The 20,262-nt window shown below is 46.4% G+C and overlaps 1 protein-coding gene and 1 long non-coding RNA gene across 2 annotated transcripts in view; one reads left to right on the top strand and one right to left on the bottom strand.

Moving 5' to 3' along the window:
* Window positions 1–20,262, top strand: part of Fli1 (Fli-1 proto-oncogene, ETS transcription factor) — a 123,005-nt gene that overhangs the window by 78,459 nt on the left and 24,284 nt on the right. Inside the window, exons 4-5 of the mRNA XM_013009758.1 lie at window positions 3,919–4,122; window positions 14,362–14,427. Coding sequence (XP_012865212.1) covers window positions 3,919–4,122; window positions 14,362–14,427 — 270 coding nt within the window. The remainder of the gene's footprint in view (window positions 1–3,918; window positions 4,123–14,361; window positions 14,428–20,262) is intronic.
* Window positions 4,129–11,578, bottom strand: LOC105980817. Its single transcript, XR_001174770.1, has 3 exons — window positions 11,412–11,578; window positions 4,839–4,887; window positions 4,129–4,271 (listed from the first exon to the last, which is right to left on the bottom strand). It is a non-coding gene; the product is annotated as an uncharacterized LOC105980817 (long non-coding RNA).

The following is a 20,262-nucleotide window of genomic DNA, read 5'->3' as shown; positions in this document are numbered from 1 at the left end:
TGCTAAATACTAGTTTTAGTGATAGACATCTCTTTCGTAAATCTTGGTGTGTGTGTGTGTGTGTGTGTGTGTGTGTGTGTGTGTGTATCTCATTATGTCCAGAGAGAGGCAGGAGCAAGGGCTCATGGGAGTTGCCTGGCATGTTTCATGACATAAAAATGCTCAAGTTCCTTCTTCTACAAGGAAGAAGAGTTTTGTTTTGTTTTTTGGGTTTTTTTTAGGGTGTGTGCCAGTGGCTCATGCCTATAAGTCCTAGCTACTCAGGAGGCTGAGATCTGAGAAAAAGAAGAATCTGTGACACTTTCCAATTAAACCCCCAAAAGTTGGAAGTAGAGTTGTAATTCAACTAGTAGAATATTAGCTTTGAGTGAAAAAAGCTAAGGGACAGAGTCTAGGCCCTGCATTCAAGTCCCAGTGCAGATGTGCATGCATGTACATGCGTGTGCGCACACTCACACACACACAAACACACAGAGTAGTTTGGTGAGCCTCTCCAGGTGCCATGTGTAAATTGTGTTTTGAGAGAATCCTCTCTCTCTTGATAGGTGACACTAAAGCATGCTGGGAAATTGTCTATACTTCTCAAGGCCAGGCCAACCCTTGGCTTATTTGCTCCCAAACTCTACCAGAGCTATTAGCCCAAGAAAGAACTCCTGAGAGACATGCAACTAGAGGATCAGAGATTGTTCCTGAACCAGGTTGCTGGCACCATCTCATTTGGGTGGTCGCTTGGAGAGGGTTTATGGAAAACAGGCAATAGGGAGCAAACTGCATGGTTGATCCTCTGACCCTTAAACGGCGCTGAAATGCCTTCAAAGGGAATCTCAAGACGTCAGCTTCAGCCGCCGGCCCCATTAACCATAGCAGCAATCGTGCAAACAGCGTTAATTCCTATCAAGCTGTTTTCAAAGTGCCTTGTGGAATGAATGCATGAGCTATGATTTGTTCCATTATTTTACCACTGGCTGGATCTTGAAACGCTCTACTCAGACATTTGGCTTCCTCCAGGTCAGCCTCCTGGACATGAGGGAAAGTCTCCTTGGGGCAAGTCCACAAATCAAGGCAATAAAACATTAGTGGAACAAGCGATTGAATTTATGATGGGCTTTTAAGACAAGTATAAACGAGGGTCCTACTTAATCACTAGCTTCACATTCAGATGGGAAGAAACTAGGGCTAAATCATCCAGGAAATACATTTGGAAGAGCTTAGCATGGTCCAGAGTGGAAGATTTATAATTCATTGTGCTGTAGAGGGAGAGAAATAATATTGTGATAGAGCCCAAAAGCAAGGGAGGAAATAATAAAATAAATAAAAATACAGGGTCTAATATGGATTCGGAGGCTTAGAATACCAAAGAGTGACATATTTGGAGATGTGAAGGATGAGCAACTATGCTACATGATCCAATTTCCTCCATGACATTTTTCTTTAAAAGCTAAAGGGTAAACCTATTTCCATTTACTAATGGGAATTAGTTTGCTTCGGGAAAATGAAGGGGTAACACAAAGCAAGAAATGTATGCAAAGGAGGCAAATACACAGTTGCACGATGAGCTTTCAAGGAGCTGGCCTTCTGACACCAGGCTTCTTAATTTACAGGTACGTTAAGGCAGGATAAGAGAGAGGACAGGATGGGAGGCAGGTCAGGGACCTGCTTTTCAGCAGACTCCTATAGGAACCATGGCTCCAGATCTCAGCAGTAGTGAATCTCCAGGCAAGTGACTTACATTTCCAAAGCTCCCCACTCCATCTGTAAAATGGAGATAGCAAACCCATTTTGCAGGGGTTTCTTGATAAGAAAAAATAAAGGGATGCCAAGCACTGCTCATGCCTGTAATCCTAGCTACTCAGGAGGCTGAGATAGAAGGGTCACAGTTAAAAGCCATCTCAGGCATTTAACTCCCTAAAAGCCAGAAGGGGAGGTATGGCTCCAGTGATCGAGTGCTTGCTTTGAGGGAAAAAGCTAAGCAAGAGCACAAGATCGCAAGGTCAAGCCCCAATACTGGCACAACACACACACACACAGAACAAAAAAGAAAGAAAAAAGGAAAAGAGGGGACATATGGAAGAGCTGATACACGGTAGGACATGATAGCACAATCTAGGTCATTGATCATTCCTGGATTCTAGATTCTTCCACAGCAGTCTGTGACCTGTGGCGCCCCCCTGCCCCTGCCCCATCTCCCTCTCAGCCTCTCAAGAGTGCCTCATAGAATTCCTTTTCTTCTGCCACCTGCCTCAACTCTAGCACAAATACAACCAGGCATGGCAAGAGCTTCCCCTGACACACATAAACACCCAACAAGGGTGGTGGGAGTGGACCCGAATGAAGTTTCTGGTAACGTACGTGCCTACGGCTGTCCCATTTCAAGGTGTGAATCTGACCACAGCACCACCTTCCTCCTCACCAGGACTCAGGATCATTCAAACCTGGCTCCCATTTAGCCAAGAGTCTTCTTAGACTCTCAGTGAGATGATGCATTGGTTGAAGATGAACGGAGCTCTTCCTGGAAGAGGCATACTAAATAAAATAGATTTAGTGGGCGGTGGAGACTATTTGCTACCTTACCAAAAAGAAACAAAAAATCTCCTCCAGTAAGCCTTCCGTGAGTTTCCCAACACACACAACTCTCTCTTCTAGCCATTGACTTCTTGACCTTCTACCACAAAACCTATTGCTTACTGCCTTGTTGCTTAGATTTTCCTGGGGATAGAAGATATTTCATGAGGGTGAAACCCATATGGCAGTCTTTTATGAGGCACTATTGTCGGCCAAGTGAAGACCTGGGTCTCAGGCTGAAGAAACTTTTTACTCCTTCCTATATCACCACCCTGCCCCCCGGGGTGAGAAAGATGGGCCAGAATTTGTGAGGAGGAGGAGGAGGAGGGAGAAAGAAAGGGAGGCAGGCAAAAATGGCCCTGGATCTTAAACATTCATGTTCGTTCTCAACTAAGAAGTTTTCTGTCCTTGACACCCTTTCTCATCTTTAAGTATTTAAATATCCTCATAATGTTTTGGGGGATGATCTGGTAAAAATTTCAGCACAGCTGTCCCCAAGAGAAGAGAACCTGGATCGGATTTATGTCACACGTGAATACCACCGAGCGAATTGCACAGATGGGAGGGATGGCAGGGGAATTGGTACATGTGCACTTCCTTCTCTCCAGCCAACCTGGCATCTGTGTTCTTTCTCCCTTTCCGATTTGGTTTTTGTTCGTATGTACTAATTGCACAAAATAATGGGCTTCACGATGACGTTTTTCTAAATGTATGAACCCTATATCGTACTTGGATCATCCTTACACCCTCCTTCCCCTCCCCCCGGTATTCTTTCTTGAAATCATTAATGTTCTTCACTACAGATGTCCCCATCCCCACCCCCCACCCCCTCTTCCAGAGAGACACTGGTCTCTGGGTCAGTGTTTATTTTCATTCTGATGCCACTATTTCTCAGGCAAAGGTTTCTATTGCCCTCCAAAAACTTGAAAGAGGGTCCTGTCAGGCTACCAGTTGGGGCGGCTCAGAACCTTCCAGAGTGCTAAGTGGTTCAGGCAGCACCAGATGGAATGAAACCAGATGGGGTGTTCTGGGGCACCATCTGGGAAGGAATTGGGAGAAGGGAGAGACAGAGACAGAGAGAAACAGACAAAAAGAGACAGCTAGAAGCTGAGACAGAGACACTGGGAGGGACAAAGAAACAGACACCAATGACATAGGGAGAGAGATGGAGGGATAGATATAGAGCCAAAGTGAAAGAAATAAGGGGGAGACAGAAGAGGGGGAGAAGGGAAGGAAGAATGGAAAAGAGGGAAGGAGAAGAGAAGACAGAGTTGGACGTAGGGAGGGAGAAAGGGCCAGAGGGCGTGGAGAGGCTGCTTCCTGCGTCCTTGCTAACGGGCCTCCTCCCCTCTGCAGACCCCACGCTGTGGACGCAGGAGCACGTGCGCCAGTGGCTGGAGTGGGCCATCAAGGAATACGGCTTGATGGAGATCGACACGGCCTTCTTCCAGAACATGGACGGCAAGGAACTCTGCAAAATGAACAAGGAGGACTTCCTGCGAGCCACCTCCCTCTACAACACCGAAGTGCTGTTGTCACACCTCAGTTACCTCAGGGAAAGTAAGTCCAGCTGCAGCTTGCCCTTCCACCCAGGGAAGGAAGGGGACGCCGTGGGTCACACCCATGGGGCACAGGATGAGGGGTCGCCTCCTGGGTCACGTGGGTTGTGGGTTTCTGTAGACTGCACAGGCAAGGGGCAAGGAAGCAAACTGGAAAACCCAGAAGAAGAAGGAAGCGAGGATCTCGGTTTTTAGGGCACTCAAGGCTAGTCGTACTGTCCCCAAGCGGACCCCTTTCTAGAAACCACTTCTCTGCCTGGGATTTGGTAGGGTGGGTGCTGTTCTGGCTGGAGTTTTTCTGAAGACCGGATTTCAAGTTCCTACAGGTTCATACGCTTAGGATTAAAAGTTCAGCACGTCAAAGCTGGGCACTGGTGGCTCACGCCTGGCCTGTCATCCTAGCTCCTCAGGAGGCTGCGATGTGAGGATCACCATTTGAACCCAGCCCTGGCAGCAAAGTCCTTGAGACTCTTATCTTTAATAAACGATTCCAGAAAAGCCAGAAGTGGTGCTGTGGCTCAAGTGGCAGAGTGCTTGCCTTGAGCAAAAGAAGTTCAGAGACCGCGCCCAGGCCCTGAGTTCAAGCCCCAGAACTGGGAAAGAAAAAAAAAAAAAAAACAAAAGTTCTGCAAGTCAGTGTCTTAACTTCTTATCTTGGTGTTATACTGGAGTCCCAACTCTGAACCCCGTAGGCCTGCTTCTTGAGCACTTACTCACCAGGGAGCGAAATCCATGCAATGGGTTTAGGAACAAATACAAGTTTTCTCTGGAAAACAAAAGTAGGTTTAAGAAAGATTATGAGATTATGAGGCTTGGCTAGCATGAACCCCCCCCCCCCGTTTTGTTTTTGTTTTTGTTTCCAGTACCAGAGCTTGAACTCAGGGCCTTATACTCTTGCTCTTCCTCCTCCCCACCCCCCTGCTCACAGGTAATGCTCTACTATGCCTCCAGTCCAGTATTTTGCTGCTTTATCGAAGTTAGAGTCTCTTGGACTTTTCTGCTTATACTAGCTTCAAACCATGATCCTCCACACCTCAGCTTCCCAAGTAGCTAGGATTACAGGCAACACCCACAGGCCACAGCTCTGCTTCTTTGTTTGATATGAATTGCATTTGAGATACAGTGGTCACTGAGGAGAGGAATAGAATGATTCTGCACCTATTTTCCTCAGCCTTGATTTTTGACCAGAAATCCAGGCCAGGTAGCAAGTATTAAAGGGCCTCCAAAGATGGATGAAAGCCACAGGAAGATGGACATGGTCAATTCCCTGTGAAAATGTCTTTACAGATGACCAGCAGGCTCAGAACAAGGTTATCAGAATGTTAAGCTTTGGCAAGTTGTTTGATAGGTTTTTGGTGGTGGTGGTGGTTTGTCAGTCATGGAGCTTGAACTCAGGATCTGGACGCTGTCCCTGAGCTTTGTGTTTCTCAAGACTCTACTAGTTTCTCAAGACTCTACTAGTTTGAGCCCCAGTGCCACTTCCAGTTTTCTGGTGGTTAATTGGAGATAAAGAGTCTCACAGACCTTTGTGCTTGGGCTAACTTTGAACTGTAATCCTCAGCTCTCAAGTCTCCAGAGTAGTTAGAATTACAGGTGTGAGCCACCAATGCCTGGCTGAGGTGTTTGATGATTTTAAGCCCCTTTCTCAAAGCTGCCATGGTAGACACAGTAGGGGGCTACTTTGCCTGGTCCTGTGAGCTCTGGGTTCCTTACCTCCCCCTGGCTCAGTGAGGTTTTTGTTCTGCAGCGTGCTCTGCATGGGGCAGGGGCAACACATACCACGCTTGCTGGGAAAGTGGAAAGTAAGAAAAATGCCTTCAGAAGTTTCCACCATGCCTCTGGGCTATCTGGCCACTTTCGAGGCGTCTGGTGACCGGTGGGAGAGTATATGTGAGCACCAAAGCGATGACCTCATGTCTGAGTCTTGCTGCAATATGAGGTCAGCCCCAGAAACAACAATTTCAGAAAAGGGACCATTTTCCACCCAGCTTATGCTGAGCCTTGGTGATTAGCATTTTCTAATGATCTGGAGTTCTCAGCCTATATGTGTTGGTAGGATGGAAAAAAGCCAAGGATCTTTTAACAGAGTCTTGCCCAAACCAAACCAAAGGAAAAACCAGGGAGTGAGGAGCAGCAAGGTGGGCACAGAGAGTAGATGAAAGAAGCAGAGCTGGATAAGCCTTTTCTGCCTCCCCTCGCTTCTTCATGGCTGAGGGACCCTGGCCCCATCTTATCTTTCCTGGGAGAAGGGACTTCAGATGCATAGGTGAATTCTGATTGGCAAAAGGGCCCAATACTTGGGGGCTTCATGCTACATGCCCTTGTGAGAAACCTGCTCCAATTCTGCAACCTGGTTCTCTGACTAGCCCATAAACAATCCACGTCCCATTGGTACTTCTTGTCAGCAAAGAACCTGAACCACAGGTGTTGAAGTCAGACCAACACCTCTTGCTCTGGAGGCCCGGGAATCTGAGGTAGCTCATCAACCTCTAGATCTTCTGTTGGACAAGGGCAGGTGACAGGGAGGGAATTGGTGAGCAGGTGGTAAAGAGGAGGAGGAGGAGGAGGAGGAGGAAGATGACAAGGAGGATCAGAGTTTGGTATTTGGGGGTATAATATAGCAAGAAAAAAAAGTGTGGGTTGTTTCTTTCCTCTTAGGAATACATGTAGAAATCAAGGAAGATGCCTCAAAGTAGCCAAAATATGAAAGTTCCAGAAAGGTAATTATTAGTGAGGCCAACTGCCAGAGTTATGTCTGCAAAGGCTTTTGAAAATGCAGGAGAGAACCAGACTGGATGGCTCACATCTGTAATCCTAGCCGCTTGAGAGGAGGAGATTTGGAGGAATGAAGTTTAAGGTCATCTTGGGCAAAAAAGTTAGTGGCATGCCCATCTCAACCAATTAAAAGCTGGGTGTAGTGGAACGTACCTGTCAGCTATGCAGGAAGAATAAGTATGAAGATCATGGTCAAACTGAGCCTGGGCATAAATGCGAGACCTTATTTTAAAAATGACTACAGTATAAAGGGCTAAAGTCAGGAGTGGTAGAATGCTTGAGTAGCAAGTGTAATGTCCTGAGTTCACACCTAAAATAGTCATATGAGGTCTGAAATTTAAAAACAAAAACACTTGTCCCAACTTAGCACTGTAGTAGCCTTTTGAGGAATGTTAGACTTGAAAGAACCCACAGGGAAGAACTTTCTAATGTGCGTGTGTGTGTGTGTGTGTGTGTGTGTGTGTGCGCGCGCGCGCGCTAGGCTTAGGGCTTGAACTCAAGGCCTGGGCACTGTCCCTGAGCTTTTACTTATTCAAGGCTAGCACACTACTACTGGAGCTACGGGTAGTTAATTGGAGCTAAGAGTCCCTATTGACTTTTCTGCCCCAGCTGACTTCGAACTGCAATTCCTCAATCTCAGTCTCCTAAGTAGGTGTGAGCCACCAGCATTTAATCAGTTGATTGGTGCTTTGGTCATGAGACCCTCAGGACAGATCTCCATCTGTAGGGCTGTAGGATGAAAGACATTCCATCCCATCCATGGATTCTACTAGGCCAGATGTAAAATAAGTGATGTATCTAGAAATTTGTCTTTCTAGGCTTTTGTAGAAAAAGGGACACCTTAGAGGATAAGTTCTATTTATACTTTCACCCAAAGCCATTAACTTGTCTTGTTGTCTGGGAGGAGGGGATTATAATATTAAGTTTAATAGGCCAAATTAAAAAAATTAATGTATCTTCCAAAATAAGAGAGAAATTGCAATGTCTTGAATCACTCTATGTACTCTGCTGAAAATATGCCAGAATGTATCTGATCTTCATGGAGGTGTGGGCTCCTCACCAAAATTTCAAGTAGACGAAGAGGCCGGGACTGGTCAGGGTGCCCCCAGTCCTTGGGGTCACACTGAAATTGGCTCAGGTGGCCAGCACCTGCCCAGGTGTCATAAATGAAGTTTACATTGACGGGGCGCCCCCTTGTGGACACCATGTACATAACTCTAGAGTCCCCATTTCAAAGCCAAAGCCATTGAGGCCTGGTCTACTCCAGGAAATCAATTGAAAAGCATCCAACCTCAGCAAAAACACCTGCCCTGAGCTCGGAGCAGCCCACCTCTGCAGTGCCAACCTGCAGCCTGGCCCTCGCTTCAGAATGATGAAGTCTTCCGCATTGAGGGTCAGACCACTTTCTCCACAGTGTTGCTGTTTTTATTTGTACCCAGAGATAAATGTTTTTCAAAGTCTTTTCTGTGGCCTTCTGGAATGAGACAGATTAAACCAAACATCCCCTCACCCCACCCTTTTCTTGCCCACAGCACCCCAACCTCTGGGCCTGATTGGCAGCCCCACTAGAGACTCTCCCAGATACACCCGCTGAGCACAGAAGAGGTCCAGGGAAAGGAAATGGGGCCCCTGGCAGGCAGACTTGCGAAGATCTGGACCTCTGGGGAGGCAGGCTGCCCATCCCCACCTGGCAGTTCAGCCTTGGGGCCACTGGGGGGAGTTCAGGGTTGTTTGAGAACTTGAAAGTTCCTGGGCAGAAGGAGCAGCCAGTAGATGAGGTTTTATTTTCATTTCATTTCATTTTACAAATGAATTGGGGTTGTGCATCTGTCTGGCCTAGAAAACATCATAAGAAAGTACATTCTCAAACGGGTGGGGTGACATTTGCCAACTAGAGAATGAAATATTTAGTGTGATAGGAAGATCACCGAAAAGGTATCCATCTTGATCCTTGTTTTTTAATTTCAAACTAATGGAAAACACATTGTGCGACCTGTGGGCTTTCCACCTGCATCCTCAGATGGTGATAGGCCTAGCAACAAGCCAGGGTGGTGTATTGTCCCTTCCAGGCATCCGTCTGCATTGGAAAGGAGAGCAGGATTACAGCAGTACAAAAGACAGGGTGGGCTGGACTCCATCATTTGTCAGCCAAGTCTGATCAGCCCTCTGCCCTCCTCCAGCCTCCAATGTGCGCTCGGGAGAGCAGTGTCTGCCACGCAGAGAAAGGACAAGTCAATGGGCTGGCTGTGGAGGGGCCCGCTAGACTGTATGGTAACAGAGTCTAAGGCCCAGACAAAGGCTTTGGCATTAGGAGCCTTGCTGCCCTGCTCCAGGTGTCCCAGATGAAAAGCACGTTAGGCAGATGGTTCTCGGGAGAACCCCAGAAATCCCGGGGTTCTGCATCATACATGCACAGCTTCCCTGCATTCTCATCTTCTACGTCCCAGATATGGGAGACTCAGAGGGAAAATTATTCTTGTCTTATGCATTTCTCTTGAAAAAGATCATCCCAGACTAAGCTTGGTGACTCGCATCTGTAATCCTGGCTACTCAGGAGGCTGAGATCTGAGGATTGTGGTTCAAAGCCAGCCTGGGCAGAAAAGTCTGTCTGTGACACTTTTATGTCCAATTAACCAGCAAAAAGCCCAAAGTGGAAGTTTAATAGAGCTCTAGCTTGAAGCCCTGAATTCAAATCTCAGTACTGGTACAGAAAGATTGGGGGGGAGGGAGGGAGAGAGAGAAGGACAGGGAGAGAGAGGGAAGGAACGAAAGAAGGAAGGAAGGAAGGAAGGAAGGAAGGAAGAAAGAATCATTCCAAAAGGCCATTCCAATCTCACAATACCTACTTCCTGCTTTCTAGAGCAAAGTGTGCCCCAAATCAGAATATAGACATATATGTATGCCTATAGATCCACATATACATTCATACATAGACAACCAAGTAGACCGATGTTTTAATTGAATGAAGTATAATATATAGAGAATGGTAAACAGCACAATACACAACTGGGAAATCATCACAAAACACATCTACTCAATTATGTAAGCAACCCCTGCCATCAAAGAGAAGAGAAACTTGTACCTTCTCTCCTTCACCCCCACTGCTCCTTCCCAACCTCCCCCAACCCTGTCCGCCAGCCCCAGAGATGAGTTTTGCCCATTGTTTTGCTTTAGCCTGGAGGCCCTGAGGGCTGCTGGCCTGACAGGTTTTGTGTAGAGACCAGGATGAAGTCCTGTTGCCTGCACCTTCTGGCTGTGTGATCTTAGGCAAATGATCAACTTATCTGTGTAGTGGTCTCATGTACTGCACAGAGGACAATGCACTAGCTTTCGTGGCCTGTGAAGGACAGAGTGAAGGAGCAGACAGGGTGTCTGGCACACTGGGTATGGTCCCGAAGCAGTGCTTCCCTTCCTCCCCGCTCTCGCCCATTGCCAGGTGAGTTCAGAAGCAGGGTAGGCCAGCTCATGTCAGGCCAGACAGATCCTTAGGAAGGGAAGAAGAAATCCAAAGCCAGACTCCAGGAAGGGCTTTCTTCTGGCAGAGCAAGTTCCCTTAAGAAAACTGCGCTGAAGCTGTGTGTAAGTGGCTCATGTAATCCTTGTTTCTTGGGAGGTAGAAATCTGAAGTTGTAGGCCAGACCTAGGCAAAACAGAAAGAAGTTTGAGAGACTTCATCTTGACCAATGGCTGAGCATGAGTTTTCATACCTGTCATCCCAGTGACGCAGGAAAGCTCAGGCACAAAGCAAGACCCAGTCTCACATAATAATAAACAGAAAAGTGCTGGTGAGTGCTTGCCTCGCGAGTGTGAAGCCCTGAGTTCAAATCCCAGTACTACTAAAAAAAAGAAGAAGAAGAAAAGGGGGAAGGGAAAGGAAAGGAAGGAAGGAACAAAGGAATGAAGGAACGAAGGAAGGGAGGAAGGAACGAAGGAAGGCAGGAAGGAAGGAAAGAACGAAGGAACGAACAAAGACAAAGAAAAGGAGGAGAGAGAGAGAGACAGAGGAAGAGAGAGAGGGGAAGAGAGGGAAGAGAGAGGAAGGAATTTGCTTTGCCACCCTCTATAACCCAAGGACCAGGCAAAATAAAAGTCAGAGGGAGAAGGAAATGTGGGTCCCCAGAGAGAGAGGCCAGTGGCCCCCAGCCAGCCCCCTCTCAGGGGAGGCTGCTTCTCCTTCCCAAAGTGAAACCTGAACCAAAAACAGTCTTGGGGCAAAATTGCTTTCCTAGGTTACCATGAAATATGTATTTCATGCAAGCTTTGGGGAGGTCAAGGACCCTTCCCTTGGCTTTCTGGGAGTTTCCTGTGGCTTCACGTGTACCCACAGACCGACTTTCACCATGGGGAAATTTGATACATGTGGTTTTTCTGAGCTTCGTGCTCAAGGCTAACTTTGCACTAATGACTTGGGCTTTTGCTCCGCAGAGACCATCATTTTTCTTCATTTGCTTGGGCAGCGGGTTCCAGCCTGAGGGAGAGAATGCCAGAGACAGAGGCACACATTCTCCATCTTACCTTGTTAGGGGTGTTTGCATTCCCTTGGAACGTTCCATTCCATTTCCTAACCAGCTTCCAGTCACGAAGGGTTATTTCTTCTTGTCGCAGAACCCATCTGTAGCTCTTCTTCCAGAAGATGAGATGAATGCTTGGCAAGCTCTTCGACACAAGGACTTTTTCCTGGGTCATTGTTTGTCCCCGTAGGAGAAAGAGTAGAAAAAGACATGAGGATTACAGCTAGCAACTCTTGATCATCATTTACATGGTTCCATCATTATTACTGTTTTGTGCCATTCATGAATTCATTTGTTGGTGCTGGTACTGGAACTTGAACTCAGCGTCTTGCTCTCTGGATTGGCTACTCTGCTCAAGGCTAGCGCTCTACTGCTAGAGCTACACTTCCCACATCTAGCTTTTTCCTGGCTAATTGAAGATAGGAGTCTCATAGACTTTTCTGCTAGGACTGGCTTTGAACTCTTATCCTCAGATCTCTGCCTCTTGAGGATTGCAGGCCATGAATCATTCCCAGCCTTATTCTGAGCACTTTGCACATGATTAAAAAACAAAAACAAAATCAAAGCTTAAGTTTCACAGCAATTACGTTAAGTTAAAGCTTCTATGAGCCCGTTACGTGTAAGGCTCAGAGAAATGAGGGAGGTGGATGGGTGTTCACGAAGATGCACGCTCACTAAGCTGGTCAGTGGTAAGAGGCAGATCTAATTTTACACCCTCGTTTGCATAATAACCTACATTCGGCTGAAGTTGTAAAATGAACTTCAGGATCATCACTTGGTCATGGATATTCCATTCTTTCCTTAAGAACGGAAACCGTCAACCAGAACTGGTTTGGGCTACTGCATTCAGGTGACGGTGTCATTTCTACAGTGTTATCCATACTCGAGAACTTCAGCGTGGAGCAGTCTCTGCGTGGCCCCTGCCCCTCCTGGTTTTCATCTGGGAATTGTGTCAGAACCTTCTAGAAGGGGCAGTCACCCAAGCCAGAGTCATCTATCCCCGGAAGTTGGAGACTGTATCCTCTGGCCTGGTGTGGCCACATTTTTCTCTGCAGCCCACAACCAAATACCCACAGCTGGGTGAGGCAGACACAGCTCAGCCTCTGCTTCCCCTCTGTGCCTGCAGACTAAGAATAAGTGTGGCTGACAGCCCATTTCCAGCCTGGCACCCCGTCAGTCCCTTGGCCCCAGGCCCTATGAAAAAGGAGTTGTTTAGAAAGTCTTTCTTAGCCTCCAACACATCTGTTGAGCTCATGGTAGCCTTATAAAAAGCAAATTCCATCCTTGTTTTTGATGGCTCTTTAAATTTTTTCCTCAGGAGAATTATGAGGAGAATCCTAAAAATGCCTACACGTGACACAGTTGGACTCTTTGAGTTCACTTTAAAGGAGAGAACCAATCTAGTGGTGAGGAGGAAGGACCATGCGACGTTTTGACATGCAACAAGACCCAAATGGCCCTCCCTTCAAAAGGGGGAAACTGAGGCCTGTTTGAGTGACGATGTAAAGATTGTGTCTCCACTCTGGGGTGACAGAAATGTCAGCACTTAACTCCTTGTGCTGAGTTGTTTTCTCTTAGAAACAAAGTAAGAGTAAAAATTAAAACCCCATTTCCAGAGCCATTATCCCTGCTCCTCCCCGCTCCCAAGCACCTGGCTCCATCGGTAACAGTACCCAAATGTACGCAGGTGAACGCAGAGACTCGGTGGTACTTATTTCTTCCCCAAGGTATGGCAGACCACAAAGTATGGGACATATCTAACCATGGAAAAAGCACAACAGAAGCTAAACAGACACTGTGTTCATTTGATAAAGTCTAAAACATTTACTAATGGGTCTTTAGAGGAGAAAATGTACCAACCCCTGATCTACTTCAATCCCTTCATTATTCCAATGAAGAAATCAATGTAACATTACTTAGCCAGTCATCAATCAATGAGTTAGTAAAACGTCTAGGCGCTGGTGGCTCACACCTGTAATCCTAGTTACTCAAGAAGCTGAGATCTGGGAATCGTGGTTCAAAGCCAGCATAGGCAGGAAAATCTGTGAGACTCTTATATCTACTAAACTACCAAAAAAAAATCCCAAAGTGATGTTGTGGCTCAAGTGGTAGTGAGCCAGCCTTGAGCAAAAGAAGCTCAGGGTCAACACCAGGCTCAGAGCTCCAGCCCCAGGATGGGTACAAAAAAATAAGAAGAACCAGGGCACCTGTGCCTATTCATTCTCCATCCGGTTTATTCTGTGGCACAATGCCTAAACTCTGCAGGGTACGAACATGGCTCTTCAGGAGGGGGCAGACTTGCCTCCCCATACATGTCTTGTTCTAGCTTATTCGGCCCTAACTCCCAAAGTTACCAAAGTCCTAGGTGGTTGATTCCAAGCAAATAGGTCTCATTAGCTTTTTCCTCTCCTTTCCCTTCAGGAGTACTCTTTCCTTCTTATCCTCTTTTCTCTTCCCTTCCCCATTCTCTTCTGATGCCATCTCCTAGTTTGGATGAAAGAGAAATGTTTTAGTTCTAACCTGTATTAGTCAGCTTTCCATGACTATAACAAACGACTGAGACAATCAACTTAGTAGGAGCAAAGGTTGATTTTGGTTCTCAGTAGCAGGGATTGATTGGCTTCCTTACTGTGGGCCTATGGCAGTATAGCATAGCGGGGCCTCCCTTGGTGAGCCACCATTTCCTTCATGAATAAAACAACAACAGTAACAAAAACAAAACAGGAAAGAGGAAGAGCTGGGGGAGGGATATCCCACAATCCCCTCTGAGTGCACCATTTCCAATGACCAGAAGACTTACCAGAGGACTACCTCTTAATGTTCCCACCACCTCTCCCTAGTACCATGCTTGAGACCAAGCTTTTCAAAACACGTTGCCTTTGGGGCAACGTACTGGATCCAAACTATATCATTCACTTTTGCCTTTGTTCTTTTCTTTTATCTTTGCCTTACAGGTTCACTGCTGGCCTATAACACAACCTCCCACACCGACCAGTCCTCACGACTGAGTGTCAAAGAAGGTAAGTCTGCTCTCTCGTGGGCTCGGAACTTAGCTTGTACCAAGCATGACACAGCTCCATTTGCTTAGCCTGGGGTGGAAAACTTGGCATCTGTAGACCAATCCCCTAGTTTGGGTCCATTTTGAGTTTCTAGCATCCAAGAAAAGAAACCAAAGAATTTCACTCTTGTGTCACTAGTTACAAAACTACAGCATCAGGAGGCTTTGCGATGTCCTGTAGTAATCTTATAAATAGAACTTGAAGCTTTCTTTCAGGAGAGAAAATGAATTATTGCGCTTTGCCTGAGCAGAAGAGAGGATTCTCAAGGAGGTGATCAAATGTACAGTTGAGGGTTTTAGCATGCCTACCTTTTAACAAATGTCAACCATGTCCATTTCATTTGTAAGGAGGTAATTTAAGGATATGGTCTGGTCTAGTTTTGTCTGCTTTGGTTTGGTTGGGTTTGATTTGATTTGATTTGGTTTGGTTCAGAGAGAAAAAAAACAGTATCAGAAAATGATTTGTGTAGATGAATCTAACACACATCCTGTTAGTGTTTCTCAGCGTCTTTATTTCGGAAGCAATTTTGTAAGGATTGATCCAGATACTGTGTAAGATTTTAGACATTTAAACAAGTGAATGATTCTTGTGATCTGGTTCATAGAGGAAAACAATGTGACACCATTGTTAGAAATCGGAGAAGTGGGAAAAATTCTTAGGGGAAAAAGAAAATTCCACAGAGAAGGGATTTCTGAGTGGAGGCCCAGGAGCAGAGGGGAGTTTGATACACATGCTCTTCCCCCACCCTCTCCTTCCTTCTCTTTCTTCTCTACATCACACCTCTCACCTTGGATGAGAGCCCAATTTTCACTGTGGGCATGCGCTGTGTGTGCTGCCTAATAATTCAGAGAGACATAAACTCTTCTAAGGGAGGAGAGCATTTCATCCAAAATCCTCATAGGATGTAGAGGTTACAGAGATATCAAAGGTCCAGGTCATAGCTTCATTCACACAGGACTTGTATTTCTTGTTAACAATTCATAAGCCAGGCACCAGTGGCTCATGCCTGTAATCCTAGTGACTCAGGAAGCTGAGATCTGAGGCTCCAGGTTTGAAGCCAGCATGGGCAATAAAGTCCATGAGACTCTTATCTCCAATTAACCACTAGAATACCAGAAGTGGTGCTGTGGCTTAAAGTGGTAGAGAGCTAGTCATTAGCCAAAGAGCTCAGGGACATCATCTAGGTGAGTTCAAGCCCCATAACTAACAAAAAAAAATTGTAATTGAGCTCACACCTGTAATCCTACTCAGGAGGCTGAGATTTGAGGATCACAGTTCAAAGCCAGCCTGGACAGGAAAGTCCGTGAGACTCTTATCTCCAATTAACGACCAGAAAACCAGAAATGGCGCTGTGGCTCAAGTTGTAGAAGGCTCACCTTGAGCTGAAGAGCTGGGGGACAGTGCTCAGGCCCAGAGTTCAAGCCCCATGACAGACCAAAATAAAAATTATAATTGGACAATACAGAGATATAATATAATGATCTGCTTTTAGATGACGGACTGTGTTTCTCCTTAGATGACTGACTGTCTTTCTCCTTTGCTTCCTTCGCTCCTGCCTCATCTGGGTGGGCCAATCTATTTTCCACTGCTGCTTTTTCTTTCCAAGTCAAATGTATTGACATCTCTATGGAAACTGAAGAGGGATTGATTCAGTCTTCATTCTGAGCCACTTTTTTTTTTCTTGCTGACTTATTTTAACATCATGTGAGGCATGCCTGTACAATGAAGCCACGCCACCCCTGAACCAGTTCCCTGTTCAAGTGCAGGGGCTGAAGGGAATCAGTGAGAGTCAAGCCAGCCAAGGCTCTGGAGCGCTTTCTTGGCTCTTGAAGAGATGACCAGGAGCCACAGAATGAGAGTGGGATCTCAACAGCCAGAGGCCTCTGCTTTGCTTTATTCTATATATTCAGCTTTGTTTCACTTGCAGGTTTGGAAGGAAGCAAGAGAGAGAAAAAGGCAACCAACCATGGAAGGAGTAGAAGGAAGGAAGAAGGGGTGGAAGGAAGGAAGAAGGAAGTGAGGAAGGGTAGAAGGGTAGAAAGAGGAAAGGAGAAAAGGAGGAGAAAGGGAGGAAGGGAGAAAGGAAAGAAAAAGAAAGGAGGGAGGGAAAGAGAAGGAGGGAGGGAGGAAGGAAAGAAGAAAGGGAAGGAGGAAGGGAGGGAGAGAGGAAGGAAAGAAAAGGAAGAGAAGAAGAGAGGAAGGAAGAGAAGAAAGAATAAAAGGAGAGAGGGAGAGAGGAAGGAAGAAATGGAGGGAGAGAAGGAGGGAGGAAGGAAGGGAAGGAAGAAGGGAGAGATGCTGGAAGGGGAGGGAAGAGGGTAAAGTCTCTGAATGGCTGTGTTAGGATTCAACACTGCAGACTACAACCTTCTGTCAACAACTGTTGGGGCTCTGGTGCTGGCAGAGCCAGTGGGAGATTTTCTAGCATTGGCCTTAAAACATGTCTAACCTTGTTTTAGTTTAAGCACCAAACCCACTGGGCTAAGTTGAAATGTTTTGGCCTAACTAACCATCTCCTTCCTCTCCAGGACTTCAGGCCTCAGTTCTCAGCCCTGTCCTCCACCTTCCAGGCTGGCTCTGCTTTGTGGGTGGGGGAGGGAGCTTTTGTGTCAGGAGACTACATTCGCCATGCTGGGGCTCATTCAGAGCAGCTCTTTCTGGTCGGGTAGCAACCTTCTTCTGACGTGAATTAACTGCAGTATCTAGACAGACGCGCGTGCGCGGCCAGAGCCCCATTCAGGTGGTGCCTGGCATTTATCTCCCAGCATCAGGGCCCTGGCCTCTAGAGATGATTAAGTCTGAGATTTGCAGGTGCATCTTTTGTCCCCAGGAAAGCTGTGCACTTGAGCTGCCGTCTCCCTCTAGGGAGGTGGGCTGAGGCTGAATGACCCACTGTGCCAAAACATAAAGTGCATTAGCAAGACAAAGCTAAACAGCCTGTCCTCACCTCCTCCCTCTCTCCCACTTCTCCATCTCTCTTCTTCTCTAATAGCTATCTTTATTTCTTTAATATTAAATGAACAAAAAGAAAGAGAAGACATCACCATGCAACCTTGGTTACCTCTTCTTTGAATAAGATGCACTAGTAACCTCAAAGTCAGAGCTGAGCTCCAGAGCTCTGTGTGTGTGTGTGTGTGTGTGTGAGAGAGAGAGAGAGAGAGAGAGAGAGAGAGAGAGACATAAGCAAGAGCAGGTGCCACATTAGGCACAAAGGAAAGAAGTTGTGGAGATGATTTAGAAACATTATTAATGTGTCTTTAGAGTTGGTATGATTAGAATGCCTTTTTACTTTAAAATGGTGCCATTGCTCTTCTAAAATAAATGACTGCAATCTCCAAAGGTTATTTGTGCCCAGGAAGATGGCTGCATTTTAAAAATTAACTTACAATGATCTTTAAGTAGCTCCTGAGGGGGCACCCAGCTACCTAGTAGTGGAACAAGAGCTCAAATCTAAATTAGAATATTAAAGCTCCCTCGCTTCACTAATAGTTAATCTCATAGAATCAGAGATTAGAATCCTGGTACCAGAGGTGGGGGGGCGGGGTTGTGGTAGAGAGATGATGGATGCAGTTAGACTGGAGGAAAAACTTCCTATGTTCTATACGACAGGCAAGGTAGCTATGGTGGATAACAATTAATAGATATTTCAAACTAGATACTAAAGAAAATTAAGTAATCCCAGGGACTGGGAAGGTGGTTCAGTGGTAGAGCGCTTGCCTTGCATGCATGAGGCCCTGGGTTCAATTCCTCAGCACCACATAAGCAGGGGGGAAAATGCCGGAAGTGGTGCTATGGCTCAAGTGGTAGCGCGTTAGCCTTGAGCTGAAGAGCTGAGGGACAGTGCCCAGGCCCAGAGTTCAGGCCCCATGACCGGACCCCCCCCCAAAAAAAAAGAAAGAAAATTAAGTAATCCCAATATAAGTAATGATGGATGTTGAAGGTGACAGATATGCTAATCACGCTGATTTGATCTTTGAACATTGAATACATGCACACATATAATGTGTAATTATATGTCAGTTAAAATGTAATGTCCCGGGGCTGGGAATGTGGCTGAATGGTAGAGTGCTTGCCTAGGATGTATGTACCACATAAAAAGAAAAGCCAGAAGTAGTGCTATGGCTCGAATAATAGAGTGTGAGCCTTGAGCAAAAGCAGCTCAAGGACAGTGCCCAGACCCTGAGTTCAAGCCCCAGGACTGGCAAAAAAAAAAAAAAGTCCCTCTTCCTCCCTCCATCCCTCGTGGTAGCAGATTTGAACTCAGGGCCCTGAATTTTGCTCATCTGGCCCTCTACCAGCTTGAGCCACAACTCCCACCCTGCTTTGGAGTTAAAGCTTAGCAAACTTTTCTACCCATTCTGGCCTCAAATTGCCATCCTAAGATTACAGGAGAGAGCCCCATGTGCCAGGTATCAAACGTCTTCCTGAATACAAAAGTTTTTTTCCTGCTGACTTATCATGAAAACAGTAACTTACCTAAATATAATTCAGGCAGAGATATGAATTGAGGACATGATTTTTTCTCTATCCCCATTGTTTTCCAATCACTTCAGGTTCTCTGTCCTGAAAATAAACTCACATATACCCTCTCCTTGGCAACATTCCATGGGCACAGAGCCCCTTGTAGATCTTTGTGAAATACTGATGCTCAGGGAAAGTAAACTGACTCAATTTCCCAGAGAGACAGAGAGAGTAGCATCATGGGAGTGGAAATCAGCTGGTAGTTAGCAGAGGCTACAGTAAGAAAAAGGGAAGTTAGTGTGTACTGGGGACCAAGTATCAGTTTGGGAGGCTGAGAAAGTTGGGAGATGGAATGGTAGCAATGGTTGTCCAGTCGCGCGTGCGTGCTGTGTGTGTGTGTGTGTGTGTGTGTGTGTGTGTGTGTGTGTGTATGTGTGTGTGTTGACACTGGGTCTTAAGTGCAGGGCCACACTCTCCCACTTGGCTTTTTCATCAAGGCTGGCAGTCCATCACTTGAACCACAGCTCCTCTTCTGGTTTTTTGGTTGTTAGTTGAAAATGAGAATCTCACAGACATTTCTGCCTGTGTTGGCTTCAAACTGTAGTACTCAGATCATGGCTCCCTGAGTGGCTGGAAGCACAGGCGTGAGCCACCAGCACCCAACTCATGTGAATGTTCTTAATGCCACCCAGCTGTCCACTTAAAGTGGCCAAAATGATACATGTTAAATAATCATTGTGTGTGTGTGTGTGTATGTGTGTGTACGTGGTACTGATTTTGGAGCTTGAACTCAGGGCCTGGGGCCTGTCCCTGAGCTTTTGTGCTCAAGGCTAGTGCTCTGCTACTTTAACCACAGATCTACTCCCTGCTCTTTGGTGATTAATTGGAGATAAGAGTCAATTAATTCTCCAAGAGGGCCTCCTGGGCCTTGGAATCTCTCTCTCTCTCTCTCTCTCTCTCTCTCTCTCTGCCAGACCTAGGGCTTGAAATTAGGGCCTGGACACTGTCCCTGAACTTTTTTGCTCATGGCTAACACTTTATCACTTGAGCCACAGCTCCAACCCAGATGCCGTTCGGTAGATGAATGAATGGATCAAGAAAATGTGTGTCGGGGGTGGGGGGGTGGGGAGGGGCTGGGAAGGTGGCTCAGTGGTAGAGCGCTTGCCTCTCATGCATGAGGCCCTGGGTTCGATTTCTCAGCACCACATAAGCCAAAAGAAAAAAGCTGGAAGTGGTGTTGTGGCTCAAGTGGTAGAGCACTAGCCTTGAGCTGAAGAGCTGAGGGACAGCACCCAAGCCCAGAGTTCAGGCCCCACGACCAGGCCCCCCCCCCAA

Source organism: Dipodomys ordii, unplaced genomic scaffold (assembly GCF_000151885.1).
Source record: "Dipodomys ordii isolate 6190 unplaced genomic scaffold, Dord_2.0 Scaffold10, whole genome shotgun sequence".
Lineage (NCBI taxonomy): Eukaryota > Metazoa > Chordata > Mammalia > Rodentia > Heteromyidae > Dipodomys > Dipodomys ordii.
This window is presented reverse-complemented; position numbering and strand designations above follow the sequence as displayed.